General features: G+C 36.9%; 1 protein-coding gene across 1 annotated transcript in view; it reads left to right on the plus strand.

Annotated features, from left to right (window-relative positions):
- plpp2b (phospholipid phosphatase 2b) overlaps positions 1 to 18,548 on the plus strand; it is a 38,343-nt gene that overhangs the window by 14,291 nt on the left and 5,504 nt on the right. The window contains exons 2-4 of the mRNA XM_056448183.1: positions 13,509 to 13,660; positions 13,863 to 14,125; positions 18,431 to 18,488. Coding sequence (XP_056304158.1) covers positions 13,509 to 13,660; positions 13,863 to 14,125; positions 18,431 to 18,488 — 473 coding nt within the window. The remainder of the gene's footprint in view (positions 1 to 13,508; positions 13,661 to 13,862; positions 14,126 to 18,430; positions 18,489 to 18,548) is intronic.

Genomic DNA, 18,548 nt, shown 5'->3' on the forward strand with positions numbered 1-18,548 from the left:
ATGGAAGTAATTTGTTTCAGGGAATGGTTGAAGGTTGACGGCTGGAGGCAGTCGAGACGAGGTTCTTTTTTCAGCAGTACAGCCTCAGTTTTTGCAGTGCGCTGGGTGTCAAATATGACTTTCTTCCAGCACATCTCACCCTCTCACTTATAAGTGCCACTTCTGTCCCTGCAGTCCTGTTTCTTTGCGTAATTAAAATGGCCGCCAAGCTCGCACCTGCCAACCGAAGCTTTGAACTGCAGCCGTTTGAAGCTCTTCCACGCTGACCACTTTTAATGTACCTTTACACTGACTTAATTTCTTGGACACAAAGTCTGGAAAATACATCATGAGCAATACTGATGGATTTCACTGGCGGCTGGCAGAATATACCGCTAGTCTTTTTTAAATGTAAAGCTGACAGATTTTAGACTCTCTTCTTCAGATTTCCAGGTGTTTTAATTATGTTTGGCATTAATCAATGACAGCTTGAAATAAAAATAAAAAACTACTCCTCTGGGTGAGATTTTCCATTTTTCCTTTGACCATAAAAATGTGCGCATAACACAAGCCTTTTTTTTTTTTTTTTTGCAGTCTTGCCTATCTTTTTTGTTTCCAACATGTCTCAGGAGTTGAAGTCTGGAGAGTTAAAAGGAAAAGTGTTTTATTAGTCATTTATTTTGATGTGTTTGGAGGGTTTGCAGCTGGCGAACACACAGAAAGGACCATCCAAGCTCAGCTCCAGATGCGAAAAGTGTCATTCTCAATGGAGTGCTAAAATATTAGGCATTGTTGGGGTCTCCCTCAACAGGATTGTCTGTATGGCCTGAGGGAAAGTTGCTTTTTCTTGCATTGTTCATGGAAAAATAGGGTATTCAATACAGTAAACTAGTTATTTTAACTAGTTAGCTGGTGAATATTTAAGGTCATGAACTATTCAACTTGTTTTCCCACCAGGATCCCTTTTGTTTCATCTTTAAGTCCAAATAACGATCTAGTTTTATCTTTTATTAAATTTTTTTTTTTTTATTGTATGCCCACATTCACAAAATATTAACATCAAAATGTATAAATGTTTTACAGAGTGTAGTCTTAAAATGGAAAATAACGAAGAAATTAATATAAAAGAAATGTAAATAAATAGATAAAATTAGTGCTGGGCCGTTATCGGCGTTAATGGCTGCGTTAACGCGAGACTCTTATCGCGCGATAAAAAAAATATCGCTGTTAATCTATTCTCAAAGTTGGGTTGGGAGCTGGGTCTATTACATTAGCGCGGATGTATACCTGACCGGTGAGCCGTCTGACAAACAAAGTGCCCATCTGAATCAAAACCAGCAGGATGCCTGACTTTAGCTGCAGAATCGGCCGTTTCAATTTAACTCATGTTTCAGTCATGCCGTCGTGACAAACTGGGGTATTAGACGCAAATAAGGGGTAAGGACTGGTGAGAGTGTTATGGAATGTAATAACGTACGGCAAACGGAAGAAAAAAAAAAAAACTTCCGCATTTCACGGCGTCTGTGCGCGCGTGTTTTGTGTGCGGTCCTTTACTAACAGTGTGTCTTTACTAACACTGCCATATTTTCCGACAAGATCCAAGACCTACATGACGGTAATAGTTTGATTGCAGTGTTTACTTCAGTAATGCCACTAATATCTGCATACTCCACATGTCTTAATTCCATTTCTGTTCAGTTATGACTTTAGTCGCATTAAGGTAATCAAAATTCTCTATTTACATGGTAAACTCTTAATCAGAGTATTGTTTTAATCGTATTAAAGTGTTGTTGTCCATGTAAACATGCAATTTTTGACACACCGTCAGGGCTCTGTGAACTTGGCATTGAGAAGCAGCGTTTTCTGTATGTACGTACATCAAAAGCAAGTATGAAATCGCTGTTTGGAGCTTATGTAGGCCTACAGTTCATAATTCATGTTTAACTGAATAAACAGTTAGTAAACACAAGTACATCTTATTGAACATCATTTATTTTCATCACCAATTATCATAGTAGAACAGTTTCTCAAGCAGTTTGTGATGCATTTTGGAAATAGGCGATGAGCCCCTGGTCTAATGCGTCACCTGGCTCGAGAAACCCGTTCTCAAAGACTTATTATTTGGGTAGCACACACATTCTGAATGCCTTCGACAGAATTCAAATGAGCCATTTTATTCTAGATTCATCTAGATTAATTTCAAAATCTAGATTTAAAAAATTAATCTATGCCCACCTATAATAAAAATAAAGTACAATCACACCATTTTAGAGCAGTATTTAGGAGGAGATTTAACAAGACTTGTAAATGAATAACAAGGGTCCTGTGTTAATTTAAGAAAGCTCTTTTATGTATTCCCAAAGGGGAGACCAAATTGACTAAAATCGGTCAGATTTTTTTATTTTTGTCATCGGTAAGTTTTTCTAATGGTAGTCATGTAGCAATTTGTGATGTCCACATTTTGAAAGATGGAGACCAAAGTAGCAAAATACATTTTTAGCCAAATATACCAGGACAATAGATAACTGTAATGCATCTTTTCAAAGTCATATCAAAATTTAGCTTGAGAATTTTCCAGTACTTCATGTATTTTCTCCCAAAATGGCAACATTTTGTCACAGTCCCAAAAACAATGAATGAATGTACCTTTTATGTTTTTTTACATTTAAAACGCAAGTCTGTGGCATTGGCAAACATTTACTTAATATGTATTGGTGTAAGATATATCCTATTAAAAATTTTTAAATTGAGCTCATGGATCCCAAGAGAGGTACATTTTCGGGTATATATTATCACTTACAATGTCTCAGCCATTCTCTTCAATAGTTTGGCCAACATCCTTCTCCCAATCATCCTTAAGTCCTAGCCAGGCAGACGTGCAATTGGTAGACAAAATGTCATCAATCCTTTTAAACAAGATGGATTCAGTAAAAGGTGTTCAATCTCTGTTGTTTTGGTTCTCGGCTCTCCTTTGTCTAACTTTTATACTTTATACTTTTAATTGTGGAACTTTATATTGATCTACAATCTGTCGGAAAGACTTTATGGTGCCCTCTGAAAATGAACAAGATATTTGAGAGATGCCCAGTTCCACGTGTCTCCACCAATATCCATCAATTACTGAAATGTCCCTACCAATAATTTAATCGACTTCAAAATAAAATAATGCTCCGTCAACCCTTAGTAACCTACACGTGCGCTAAGTCAAGTTCGATACGGGTTCACCGTAATACAATTAACCAAGGCTGGGCATTTAATCAGAATTCAGTTTCGATTTAGGCCTCTGTGATAATGAAAAACAAGAATCGGGATAAAACAAGTTAAATTGCATCACACACCTTTCTAAATTTCTCTACAGTCATACCTCCTCAAAGCCTGACTGCTGTAAAATCTGTTAAATTGACTTTTGCAGCATGGGATGTGATAGTTATTCTTATTAAGTGTTTATTTTATATAGTTAAGTACTTTATTCATGTTGTTAAAAGCGTAAAACATCATTTGTGCCGTACTGCTTGCGCTTCCCCACCAATGTCAAGAGCAAATCTCCGCCCTTGGTTAAAGGTATATCCGAGTTAAAATAGTTTTATCTTTTAAAACTCATCTTTGTTATTGAATCCTAATGTCTTGAATACATTACCTCAGTATGTATGGATTCATAAATATTCTCATTAATCCTGTTCTTAATCATAACAGCTCTACCTGCTTCACTTTCACTCAGGCCACTCAATATGTTTTCATTTGAGAAGTGTTAAGATCTATTTCTGTGTTTTAGCCTTTTGTCCACACTCAATTGCTCAGTTATGGGAAGCAGTTGGAAAATTAAAATAATGTAGTGAATTTGGAGTAAAAGCATGTTATTATATACACTCACTGGCCACTTTATTAGGTACACCTTACTAGTACTGGATTGGACCCTCTTTTGCTTTCAGAACTGCCTTAATCCTTCGTGACATAGATTCAACAAGGTGCTGGAAATATTCCTCAGAGATTTTGGTCCATGTTGACATGATGGCATCACGCAGTTGCTGCAGATTTGTCAAAATATGCCCCACACTATGACACCACCACCACCAGCCTGAACCGTTGATACAAGGCAGGATGGATCCATGCTTTCATGTTGTTGACGCAAAATTTTGACTCAATCATCTAAATGTCGCAGCAATTTTTCCAATCTTCTATTTTCCAATTTTGGTGAGCCTGTGTGAATTGTAGCCTTTCATGTTCTTAGTTGGCAGGAGTGGCACCCAATGTGGTCTTCTGCTGCTGAAGCCCATCCGCCGCAATGTTGGATGTGTTGTGCGTTCAGAGATGCTCTTCAGCATATCTCAGTTGTAACGAGTGGTTATTTGAGTTACTGTTGCCTTTCTATCAGCTCTAACCAATCTGGTCATTCTTCTCTGGCCTCTTGACCTCACTGAATATTTTCTCTCTTCTGATAATTCTCTGTAAACCCTAGAGATGGTTGTGCGTGAAAATCCCAGTAGATCAGCAGTTTCTGAAATACTCAGTGCAGCCCATCTGGCACCAACAACCATGCCACGTTCAGTCACTTAAATTCTTCCTCATTCTGATGCTCTGTTTGAACTGCAGCAGATCGTCTTGACAATGTCTACATGTCTAAATGCATTGAGTTGCTGCCATGTTATTGACTGATTAGAAATTCACGTTAACGAGCAGTTGGACAGGTGTACCTTATAAAGTGGCCGATGAGTGTGTGGTATTTTCATGTGCATTTAGTACGCAGAGCTGTAACTCATTGAGGAGTTGCACAAATAGCTTGTCATTATTCAATTCAATTCACCTTTATTTGTATAGCGCTTATACAATGCAGAATGTGTCAAAGCAGCTTCACATTAAAGGTCACAGTAAATTGGAACAGTGTAGTTCAGTTTGTAGTGTTTAAGTTCAGTTTAGCTCAGTTCAGTGTGGTTTAATAATCACTACTGAGAGTCCAAATACTGAAGAGCAAATCCAACAATGCGTAGCTCTACCAATCCCAAACCATGCAAGCCAGAGGCGACAGCAGAGAGGGAAAAAAACTTCACTAATTGGCGAAGCAAAGAAAAAAAACCTTGAGAGAAACCAGATTCAGTTGGGCACGACCATTTTAATTCCTCCGCTGGCCAAACATCTTGTGCAGAGCTGCAGTCTCAGCGGCGGAGGCTGGAAGCTGGCCTCAGCAAAGACTTATATTATCACAATATAAGGGTCTTGATGTCATTACTGTCAATTTAAATCCATTTATTTTTGCACAGCCTGTCACCTTCTAATACACCTTCTAATGTTCTTGTGACAAGAAGATTCATTAGTGTACATAACTGCACTGCGTTTTTAGCGGAGAGTGGATTCTGACTGTGAACACCTCTGATTAGTGATTTGCTTGTGCAATGTTGAGCAACGTACAGTTTCCTGAAAGTTTAAAGAGAAACCTTTTAGACTCCAGAGCACCAATACCGTTCTGTTTTGCCAACCTATTACTATTTCAGCTTCAACTGAATGTGCTTCGGCACATCTAACACTACCTGTAAACCAGGCTCAACATCAAACATGCTATATAAATAAATATGGAAAAATACTTTTTGTTAGGCATAAGAAAGTGGACTACAATATTGTAGGTGCTCTAAAGCAGTGTTTCCCAACCCTAATCCTAAAGGCACACCAAGAATGCACATTTTCAACCACTTCCTAATCAAACACTCTTGAATCAACTCATCAGAACATTAGAAGAGACTCCAAAACCTGAAGTTAATTGGTCAGACAAGGGAGACATGCAAAATATGTACTGTTGGTGTGTCTCCAGGAACGGGGTTGGGAAACACTGCTCTAAAGTAATATTTATTAGTAGTTGAATGGTATTTTTTTTCCAGTGGGCAGCTTATGTGCATATTACTTTCACTTAATGTGCTTGTGTATGTTTAAGATGGCCCTTGTAGAATAATAGTGAAGAGTTAGCCACATTTGAGAATCTCGAGTCCTGAGTTTGATTTAATGGTTTCATTGAGTTTGAGCTCTTTATTAGTTTGAGCTGTGATGCAATTTGACCTGGATTTTTGACCTGAATATAATTTTGAATCATTGTTTAAACTTTCATAATTGAGGATTCAGTAATATCCAGTTTATAAGTAATGGTTGTTTTTGGGCAGGTTTTAATCACCGTCCACTCTGAGGTGTGAAGTGTGTGTGTATTGTCACTGTCCAGACACAGTGTATGGAAATACAGTGTCATTTTAAACACCATTATTCTTTGTTTTTGCACTACAAAGACCCTTTTATTTGTTCTTAAGTGACTCTATTACTCTTTGTGTCATGACAATACAAAGATTCATAGTGTCTCATATTCAAGCTATGATTACCTGTTTTGGATTACAGGAACGTACAATTCTGTCTGTGTTGATAGCTAATGGGCATCGCGTCGACAAAGTTTGAGTCTATAGTTTGGATCTTTCCCAGTCCCCCCCCCCTTCTACATCTACACTTCCTGTCTACATTAGATTAGATTAGATTCAACTTTATTGTCATTACACATTTACAAGTACAAGGCAGCGAAATGCAGTTTAGGTCTAACCAGCAGTGCAATAGCAGCAAGTGCAGGATACAGGTATAAGTTACATAATATAAAGTGCAGTTATAGAAAAACTATGGTAATATTTACAGATGGATGTACTATGAACATTATATACAGGTTGTATTAGCTATGAACAGATTTACAATAAATGAATATATGTACAGGATGCTATTAATAATCACATACAAAACAATTAAATGATACTATCAAAATAAAGGCAAAATGCAGAATAATGAATCTATTTCTACCTTTAGATAAAAAAAAACACGTTTACACAACGGTTTTCAGCAAAAAACAGAAAACCTTTTGCATGACAACAGCATTTTGTTTACCTGAAAGTTGTACCGTTATCATACGGACTCAAAGTAAAGTATATAAATGCTATTTTGTCACAACACTGGGGACCTGTTTCAGTAAGGTGGTTCAACCAACACAAAATTTAAACTTGAACTCTTGACTTAACTTACCGAGAGTTTTCGGTTTCAGAACAGCTTATCTGAGTTATGTCAATCAAGTCTGAGTAGTCTAATTCGGAGTTATGCCGCAGTCACACTAGAGTTTGAGCTTGCAAAATTCTGTCATACGGCGCTGCGAAAAGGGGTGGAATTAAACAAGATGATTATACATTAAAAAAAGCGAGCGATTGGTCCATGTTTTAAATTTCTGTTCAGAGAGGTCATGTTTTGATCCTCGATTGGTCTCGCGCAATAATGGGATGCGATTTCACACAAACTTGTGTTTCCGGTCTGATGCATTTGCGTACGTATGAATGGAAGTCTGTGGGGAGAAAAGTCCAGTGTGACCACAGCTTTAAGCGCGCACACCGTGACTATAAAAAGGCATTATCAATGGAGCGCAGATATTATGAGTCACCATGGCAACGTCTGAAAAAGATATCAGCATTTTTTTTCCAGCTGAACTTGAAGTTATTGCAAATATGACCATATAATTAAAAAAGCAACACCACTGCATCAGTGAAACAGAGACCGTTAGCGTGGGAAAACATAGCTGCTCAAGTTAATGCATAAATTTACATTTACAATATTTAAGTATAATAAAAAAAATTATGTAATGTGTGACGTTTATTTACTTTTCACTTGAAAAAGTAGGGAATTGGCTGTAATTGTGAAGTTATTTCAGATGTAATTGTATTAAATTACATAAAATAGGCTACTGCATATTTTCTACAACAAATTTGACAAAACAAGAATGCCTATAACCTTCACTTAATGTTCAGTGGAAATGTTTAATTTAAGGTTCCCACTTTTACACACGTTGATCAGTTTAAGAAAAGATTTCTAAAATTGAGTTTTTAAAAGATTTAAAAGTGTACCTGTGTGTCTGCCTTTGATCAAGTGGTAGAGGTTGATTAGACATTTAGAATGTAAGCAGCACTAAAAAATTAGTTTTTAGAGTGAGTAATAATCCCATTAATATGTTACAGTACATGTCCCTGTCGAAGGTCAGTAAATTTAAGCTTATTTATTTATTTTTTGCAGTAATTTCAAAAGTAAAACTTAAAACTATGGCATTGAATCTAATTGTAATTTTCCCAAAAAAGGACAAGCCATTCTCGTAACTTTGTTCTTTGTGTGACTGAAATGTACACAATCAATGACTAAGGCTGAGGGAGAAATACTGCTTCGTCTTTAAAAAAAGGGGAGGAGACCGACAGAAACTCAGAGTTTAGAGAATAAAACCTGCTCCTCACCAGGTTAGGTTCACAGAGTAAGTTACCACAGTAACTGACTCTAAGTTAAAGTTACCTCTCTTTCAGAAACAGGCTTTACTTACCCTGCTTTCTCGAGTTTGACAAACCTGCCATTTTGAAATGAGAAAACCCAGAGTTTCTCTGATTTCAGGGTTAATATACTCTGAGTTTTTACTGAACCTCCTTTCTGAAACAGGGCCTGTGTGTATTGTGAGTGCAACGTGCAAGCATTTGACAACCAAAACAACTATTGTTATTTTGTTCATCGGTTAGAGCTAGAGCATTTATGAAGTTCTGAAACATTGTACTAATGTTTTCTTTAACAACAACAACAACAAAAGAAAACTAAATACATCTGGCAATAAATTGTATGTTTTATGCTGCAATATACGCAAAGACAATGTGTGGGAAAAACATGTTTGTTGTGTTTGGTGTAAAATAAAGCAATTTTATTATGATGATCAAGGACTTTTCTCTTTTTGAGAGGTACACTCCGAAATAAAGGTACGCTAGCTGTCACTGGGGTGGTACCTTTTCAAAGGGTACACATTTGTACTTAAAGGGTCCATATTGGTACCTCAAAAGTATATATTAGTACCTAAAGATTTTAAGAGGAACACTTTTGTACTTTTTAGGTACTAATATGTACCCTTGAGGTATTAATATGGACCCTTTAGGTACAAATTTGTACCTTTTGAAAAGGTACCACCCCAGTGACAGCTAGCGTACCTTTATTTCTGAGAGTGCACAAAGCAAAAGGATCATTTGCAAATGCCCTTTTGTAAAAAGAATATGTACACTACCTGACAAATTCTCATTGCCAATCCAAGTTTTAGGAACAACAATTAATAACTTGACTTCTAGTTGATCATTTGGTATCAGAATTGGCTCAGATGAAAGCCAAAGGCCTCTAGATTACACTTATTTTACCAAAATAAAATAAAATTAAGCCTTGATTTTTAATTATTTAGTTAGGACAGTAAGGTCTGACTTTTCTTAGACAAAAGTCTTGTCGCTTAACAGAAATACTGTACATTATAGAATATAAAGTCATGGTGCAGTGGAAAAAGATTTAATATTGTGTATGACTGCATCTATACATCTCTGCAATGACTCAAATAACTTATTAATAGTCATCTGGGAGTCCTGCAAGAACACTTTCATTGCCATTCCAGAGTTCATCAAGATTCTTTAGATTTATCTTCAATGCCTCCTCCTTCATCCTACCCCAGACATGCTCAATAATGTGTATGTCTGGTAACTGGGCTGGCCACCCCTGGAGCACCTTGAACTTCTGTGCTTTCAGGAATACACCTTCTGCCACTTTGCCAAATGATCAACTAGACTTCAAGTTATTATTTGTTATTCTTACAACTGGGATGTATGACAAGACTTTTGTCAGGTAGTGTAGATATGTGTGTGGAAAGCAAAATAAAGGAAAGCTTTTTTTGTTGGGTACAAATTTATAAAAATATGTGTGCCTTACTATAATTCTGTGTAAGGTGCAAGAACTTATTCAAATGAATGGTGCTCTATAAACATTTATTACTTTTTAGACTACATTATTATAAACTCTGTATCAATATTAGTGAGCTGAGGACATTGTCAAAAAACAACAACTTTTTAAGTGTGAAAAACAACACGACGAGTCCAGAGTTAAATACATATCAGCCTCCTCTGTCTCTCTCACTGATGTTCTAGTACATTGTAACACCACAGTGGTATAAACAGCACTTGAGCAGTTCTGGATTTGTGTGGGAGCATCCACATTTTGACAAACACAGTCAACCAGAATATCCACAATCTCATTTAACATTCTTGACTCACATCTACTAGAAGAAACGAGGTCTTTCACACTCACAGACTACCACAAATAGCAACATGGATGGAAAACAGATGCATAGATTCATAAAGCACTGTTCTGTTCATAAAGATATGCAAACTTCTAGAACAATGTGCTATTATCTGCTTAAGTTGTGATTGTATGGAGAATTGTTGCTGAGTCTCTATTCATTTAAATTGAAAACTGGATCACAGTGACCACAGTGTATCATTTCACATACAGTACACTGTTGACAATTTCCTGTGGAATCTACAGTAACTTACTGGCAGCAGTTCGCAATTACAGCAAAAATACTGTATTTACATTCACAGCACTATTTATTGTGTAAATATCTTTACTGTAAAATATTTAGTAATTTAAGATAAAATATACAGTAAAAATAATAAAATACAGTAATTTTCACACTGCAACTTTAAAATACAGTAACATACTGCATAACTGCCCTACAGTAAAACACAGTTCATAGTACAGTGCAAATACTGTGTAATTTACAAAAATTATTATCAGCATATTCACACCAAACAAAAAGATAGTTTGATGTCATGACTGAGTGTGGAATCATGGGAGTTGTAGTCTTCATTACATCATATGGGACTTCTGCAGATATCACTGATGAGAAGATTTAATATCACTAGATAAAATTGCTTCTTTCTCTGGATTTAAACATACTTTGAAATGTTTGGAATAATGCAAGTACATAGGTCTGCAAAAAATACACTCACCGGCCACTTTATTAGGTACTAGTTTCGGGTTGGACCCCCTTTTGCCTTCAGAATATTCCTCAGAGATTTTGGTCCATATTGACATGATAGCATCACTCAGTTGCTGCAGATTTGTCGGCTGCACATCCCTGATGCGAATCTCCCATTCCACCACATCCCAAAGGTGCTCTATTGGATTGAGATCTGATGACTGTGGAGGCCATTTGTGTTTTTTTTTTTTTTTGTTGTTTTTTTCAGATTGTCATGTTCAAGAAACCAGTCAGAGATGATTCATGCTTCATGACATGGCTTATTCTGCTGGAAATATCCATCAGAAGATGGGTACACACTGTGGCCATAAAGGGATGGACATGGTCAGTAACAATATTCAGGAAAAATCGAGACTCATCATACTAGGCAACGTTTTTCCAATCTTCTACTATCCAATTTTGGTGAGGCTGTGCGAACTGTAGCCTCAGTTTACCGTTCTTAGCTGACAGGAGTGGCACCTGGTGTGGTCTTCTGCTGCCGGATGGCCTCAAGGTTGTACGTGTTGTGCATTCAGAGATGCTTTTCTGCACACTTCGGTTATAACGAGTGGTTATTTGAGCTACTGTTGCCTTTCTATCAGCTATCCAACAAAGCATTTGCGGCCAAAAAACTGCTGCTTGCTGAATATTTTCTCTTTTTCGGACCATTCTCTGTAAACCCTAGAGAGGATTGTGCATGAAAATCCCAATCAGCAGTTTCTGAAATACTCAGACCAGCCCGTCTGGCACCAACAACCATGCCAGGTCCCTTAAATCACCTTTCTTCCCCATTCTGATGCTCTGTTTAGACTGCAGCAGATCGCTTTGACATGCCTAAAGGAGTTGAGTTGCTGCCATGTGATTGGCTGATTAGAAGTGTGCATTAACGAGCAGTTGGACAGGTGTACCTAATAAAGTGGCCGGTGAGTGTATATAATGCTTTTTACAGTATATAGTCTTTTGCAGTTGTTGCGTGCCAAACAACATCATATGTTTGGCATGGATATAAGCATTACAATCACAATTTGCAATAGTATTACAGCACACCGTGAGCATACAATAGGACCGTTTGTTTTTTGTTTGCTTTTGGCATCTGATCGAGTGGTTGGACCCGGAAACAATTGCTATTTTTGCTCGTTAGTTGCTGAGGTTTTTGATCATGTGATTTTATTTTATTTTACTTTTAATTTTTTTATTTATTTTTATTTTTTTATTATTATTTCTTTATTATTAATTAATTAATTTATTTATTTATTTTTAAGGCCATTTCCGAAAGTCCCAAGGACATTTTACATTCATTAGAGGATCACGCTGTGGCTGATTCACACATGTGCATCTCCATCCACACCAGTCCACCAAGCAAGGCATTGTGGGGAGGCTGTCTGGGCTGTGTGTGTTTATGGTGTGGCTCGCAACGTGTTTTAGGTTAAAAGTGTGTGGTCGGGTGACTTCCTCATAGTTGTGGGATACATGTGTTTCCATGTGACTCTTAGGAAAAATAAAAAGAGGTACTATAAATACAAGCTGCTTCCATAGCAGAATTCAGACAGTGTTCTGTGAGTTATTAAAACAAGCTTATATGAAAATGGTGGCTGTTTCATGAAACCATCTGTCATGAATGTCAAACCGCTTCTGTATTTATTTCACTTATTTGTTTGGTATTTAATGGCTTTGACAGTAACTACAAGATTTTAACATATATAATGTTAATGTATACTTTTAGTTACTGTTATTATATTCTGACTTATTTTAATTTCTTTGTTATATTTGAATGATATATTATATTAATAGAATATCTAATTATGTATTTGATTATATAAAATGCTTACTGGCAGTAACAAACGTACCATGTTATAATTCCAAAACAATATTTCACCTACATTATATTATTGAGCAATAGTTATAAAAAACACGCTTAAAAACATTAAATGGCACGTTTAATCTAGACATAAAACCTAATGTGAAAACAGCTATTTTAGATGTACCTGAACACAAAACATTGACAAATAAAAGGAAACATGTTATTGCCTTCACTACTTTATTAGCAAGGAGAAGAATATTACTTGAGTGGAAGTCTTATCCACTTTGCGAAATGTTTATCACTAATCAGATGTGCCATTATTTGTAATTTTAGGTGGTTTCTAAAACAAATATATATATAAATATACATATACATACTACACAAACTACAATTAAGCGTGTTTTTATAACTATTGCTCACTGTTATAACTCCACAATAATATTTATTTCTGTGTGTATATTTATTTATTTATTTGGCTATGTGTTTAAAGGGATAGTTCACTCAAATATGGAAATTACCTCATTTATTCTTTCTCATGTGGTTTTAAACCTTTAATACTTTCTTTCTTATGTTGAACTCAAAATGTATTTTGAAGTGTAGTGATTGACTTCCATAGTTGGAAAAAACTACTGTAGAATCTAGTGGGTTGCCAGCCTTTTTTATTTTTCAAAACATATTTATATTTTTTTGTGTTCAACAGAAGAAAGACCGGTTTAAATAGAAACTGTCCCTGTAACATTTACATTGTTTTGACAAAAACAAAATCTCATACTTAATGTAATTATAACACACAAAATAAGAAAACAAATACAATAAATTTAAAAAGATTAAAAATAAAATTAAATATTTGATGACAGAATTGTATTGTCTTCCGTACAGCGTCTCTGCCCTTTGTGGCTATGACTATTGCATCTCATCCGTATGAGCGAGGAATCTTCTGCCAGGACGAGAGCATTGGTTACCCAGTGAAACCCGACACCATCACTAATGTGACTCTGGCTGCAATCACCATCACCTGCACCATCCTCATAGTGAGTCCCTCATTCATTGATTCATTCATTCATCTCCATCCGCCGTCCCATGACCTCATAATCATCCCACACCAGTCACATGCTGAACCTCAACAAAGTGTCCCTTCATGACTCCGCAAAGTACAACAACACGGCCATATCTGCTCCTAAACTCCTTAAGAGAGTTCTGCTACTAAACTCTTACCTCTTCTTTTCCTTTTAGATATCCTCGGGTGAAGCATATCTGGTGTACAGCAAAAAAATCCACTCCAACTCCTCTTTTAATCAGTATGTGTCGGCAATCTATAAAGTGTTGGGCGCATTCCTGTTTGGAGGAGCTGTCAGCCAATCACTGACTGACCTGGCCAAGTACACCATTGGTCGGCCACGCCCCAATTTCCTAGCAGTTTGTGCTCCCAAAGTCTGCAAAGGATTCGTGAACTTGAACAACTGCACTGGCAACCCTGCAGATGTGACCGAAGCCCGGTATGAATTCATCTTTCTACTTTTTTAAAGGGGTCGGGCAGTGTTGAGGGTAACGCATTATGCGAGTTGCGTAATAATAATAATACTTTTCTAAGTAACGAGTAAAGTAACACATTGCTTTAAAAAAAATTAAGTAATAATATTTTCGTTTTTTTTTTTTTTTTTTTTTTTTTTTGAATTAATTCACATTTACAAAATAAATAGCTGAAGTGAAATTACATGTTGAACCATGCACTCTGAGAGAATTTGCTCCCTGCGGGAACAGACAGAAATGATGATGGCAAGCCAGAGCCTTAAGCAGGTCGCACACCGGAAGCGCCGCTCGGCGCCACGACACGGGGCACACATGAGTTAAAAGTATCACACACCAGACGCGCACATTCGCATGATATTTAACATGAAACTAATCAGATGGTGCTCTGTGGCGCGGCAGAGAAATGAACAGTGTCCTGAGTCGTGGCTGGGCGCCATGGACAGCCGCCGACTTGTGGCGCCGGTGTGTGTACCCTGATAGAAACCTATGTTTAGAATTCTGAAATGTATGGCGCTTCTGGTGTGCGACCTGCTTTATGCTGTATTCACACCAGATGCAGTACGTGCGGATACATCACACTATTCTTGTGTAAATAGACGTGTGAACATTTTGAGTTTACGCGTCAAATCTGCTTCATTGGCACGTCAAATTCACTTCACAATAGATGCCAATAATGGGCAGGACTTCTGTCTGGCCGGTGACTCTAGTTTCAAAGCTAAATGGCTAACATATTAAGAGTGGATATTATTGTGAGTGTAGCTGTGTAGCTTTATGTGCTTAGGAAGGCTGAAAAACAGTGTATATTAGTTCGGCACCGTGTCTGAATCCACTAGATTTCATCAGCTCCTCCTGAAACTATACCTGGATGATGAAGGCTTTCAGCGGTGCTTCGGATTGAGCCCAGCCCAGATTGATGAACTGCAAGAGGATTTCCCCTTGGCACACCAACAACAGACACCATGTCAAAATCACGGCCCTACAAGAGAAAGCTCCTGATTGGTTAACGCGGCTCGAATGTCTGCTGAAATTCAGATTTTTCAACTCGAACGATTCTTGCGTTAATCGCATCAAATGTTTAAAACGATCAACTTCCGCAAATCACGCCGCAGGATGTCTATTCGCGTCTTTGCATTGACTTAACATGTAAATCACTCGTGCTTGATGCTTCATCTTTAGATTTCTGGAATGGAAGTATTCTCATTATTTATATTGCATTGAAGAAAAAAGGTAAATGAATGTAGGTTATACAGTGCATTATGCTCCTTTATTTAAAAAAAAGAAAACCCTAAAAGTTCTGAAAGAGATCAAGCAAGTAAGCTTGACAAGTAGGAAAAAGTAACGCAAAAGTAACTCAAAAGTAACGTTAAGTATTAATTACCATAAAAAGTAACCAAGTAACGCAACTAGTTACTTTTTTGGGGAGTAACCCAATAATGCATTACTTTCAAAAGTAAATTCCCTCAACACTGGGGTCATGAACTAACAAATAAAAATGAGGTCAATGTATCATAAAAAGCATTCTGTAAGCTTGAACATCCTTGATTAAAAAAAAAAAAAAAAAAAAGCTTTTATAATGAAGCCAATTGGCCAAAAAATGACAGGTTGTGAAATGTGCTGCTTTAATGTGCATAAGTTTGGCTAAACTCCAGCTCTTAGATCAGGGGTGGGCAAACTCGGTCCTGGAGGGCCGGTGTCCTGCACAGTTTAGCTCCAACTCTAATCAAACACAGCTGCTTATAGATTTCTAGTGATCTTGAAGACACTGATTGGCATGTTCAGGTGTTTTTGATTAGAGTTAGAGCTAAACTATGCAGGACTCCGGCCCTCCAGGACCGAGTTTGCCCACTCCTGTCTTAGATGAAGATCAAAGCCTGCTTTTACATTACAGCCAGTTTAGCTACATTTCTCGCATTATGTAATAAAGCTGTGGCGAAAAATTGTTCAAGAAATCAGTTGTGAGAATTTCGTAAAACATCGCTATTCTCTCCTAAATGGATTTCGAGCGTAGTTTTTAACAGCAGATGGCTCTCTAGGCTAGTTTTTAACCATACACTGTAAGGCTAATGAGGAAGAGCACTTGTGTGTAAGGCCGAGTCATGAAAGTCAACTTTTATATCACAAGATTAATGTAAATACAGCTCACTATGAATGCTAATGGGTTAATTCTAGGGGTGCTCATTTCAGTTAATTTCGTCAAGCGACAACTCCCGCTTGTTAACTGATTATTAACTGTTAACTGGTCAGATTAATTATAAATTATTATTAAATAAAAAAATAATAATTGTGTCTATTTTGTGTCTGATACATTAAATATTGCATTTTAAAATACTGATTTATTTTAACATGCGAACAGCAGCATACAGAGCATAACAACAGACACATACAGTGTTTCCAACAGCATAGAAATAAAGAATAAACTAAATAAGAAGAATAAAATAAATAGTCCTGCCCTAGATATTTTTCACTTAAATGACAAATTTAGATTACAAAACGAAAACACTGACTGAATCCTTTTAAAGAACCAGCGTAGCCTGTTTGTCCAATCAGGTTTTCTTCTTCCTTCAAATAAAAATATCAGGCTACCTCAAAGCCAACGCTCCACAGAAAATAAGCATTTAACTAATGCTCCGCTGCTGTTCTTATTATAATCACAAAACCTCTGTCAACATTTAATAGAGGTCATTCGTTTAAAGATTATATATTATGACTTGTCTCCTCCGTCTCACTCGCGGTTCATGTGTGCGCACTGCGTGTGATGAAAGACAATGACAATGAACCTTAAGGCTTATATGTTGACTTTGTAAAGTATAGGCTACTATAACACATAACAATTTTGTTGTTTAAATATGATACTGCATTAATTTTCCTACATGTTTTCTAAGCTGTAAAATGAAAGCCTCAATTTGGTGCGAAGTTATCATTATGCAAAAATCAAGAAAATCATTTTAGATTTGCTTGATTCGTAGATTAGGCTATTTAAAAAAATTATATTCTATAAGAATGAATTATAACTGTAATATTCCAAATGGAACACAGGTTTGTTGGTTGTACACTAAATTATCAAAAGTATCGCCTATTTGTTGAGTTAATGACGCTGATTCAGGACAGAGGCGATCAGCATCAGCAACGTTTTGGTGTCAAACTGCAATATTCTTATCTCATTTTGCTGCTGTGGCAAATGTGCTGTAGGCGTGTGTGGTTGCACGTGTTACTGTCCCAGGAGTTAACAAATATTTGTTGCACATTTAAGGGCAGATCACACCAAACGCACCTTTTCGTTCCAAAAACGCAAGGTGTACCTCACCACCTTTTTGTTGACAAGAAAAATGAAGTGTGGTGTTTTTTATTTTTTTTATTTTATGTCACTAGGAAACGTCTGAATCGGCTAACCCATATTGTGCGCTTTGTTGCTGTCGATGTTATAATTGTAATTCTTAATAACATTATGATATTCAAGATTTGTAACGTCAATACAGCTCTGACTAACTTGAAACAGCAACCACTAGTCTCTCCTCCATCATCAAAAGTTCTCTGTAGTCGTCTTGATAACACAAACACTGCTGTCACTACAAAGGAAACCCCGCCTCTGCTTTCATTTGGTTGAAGAAAGAAAAAGACACTGCTGATATGCTTTTACTGCTCAGGGTTGACTTTAATTTTAATTGCGAGCAGACCGCGCGCAACCCCATAACCGCGAGGCACACAGGGCGCATAAGCAGTGCGTAAAATACTCGCGGCTGTTAGTAAACCATTCAAAAGCTCAAGCTGTGATCGGTCCCTTATGCAGCCAAACTTAAATATATAAAATAATCTTTTTTGATCGTTTAACTGATATCATTAATTGGTTACAAACACACCCTTTCGGTTAACGGTTAATCGGTTATTTTGAGCATCCCTAGTTAATTCATTAATTAATTGCAATTCGTGCTCAATCATTTGATATGTTTTTGTGTTTTTAATTTTAATCACAGCATCAGTGAAGGATATAGACTGTCATACAGTACATGCTTGATGCAGAAGTTTACATCTTTGGCCATATAGCTGTCTTTTGAAACTTAAAAAAAAATTGCATGTTGTGTCAGCCAGTCATACACCAGTCAGCCAGTGTGCTCTAGTGAGAGGGAAATAAGCATATTGCATCTAAATAATCATGTTTTTTGCTGCAACATTCTTCGTGACATTGTAAGTGGACCTCAGAAATAGTAAATATTAACAACTGTTACATGTCAGGGAATTTCCTATTGAAACTGGATGTGATTTGTGTATTGTAGGTTGTCCTTCTACTCTGGTCACTCCTCCTTCGGGATGTACTGCATGCTGTTTTTGGCGGTGAGTGTTATAGCAATTATGCAGTGCTACCATGTTAAATAATGAGATCAAACAAGCATT

Source organism: Danio aesculapii, chromosome 22 (genome assembly GCF_903798145.1).
Source record: "Danio aesculapii chromosome 22, fDanAes4.1, whole genome shotgun sequence".
In the NCBI taxonomy this organism is placed as follows: Eukaryota; Metazoa; Chordata; class Actinopteri; order Cypriniformes; family Danionidae; genus Danio; species Danio aesculapii.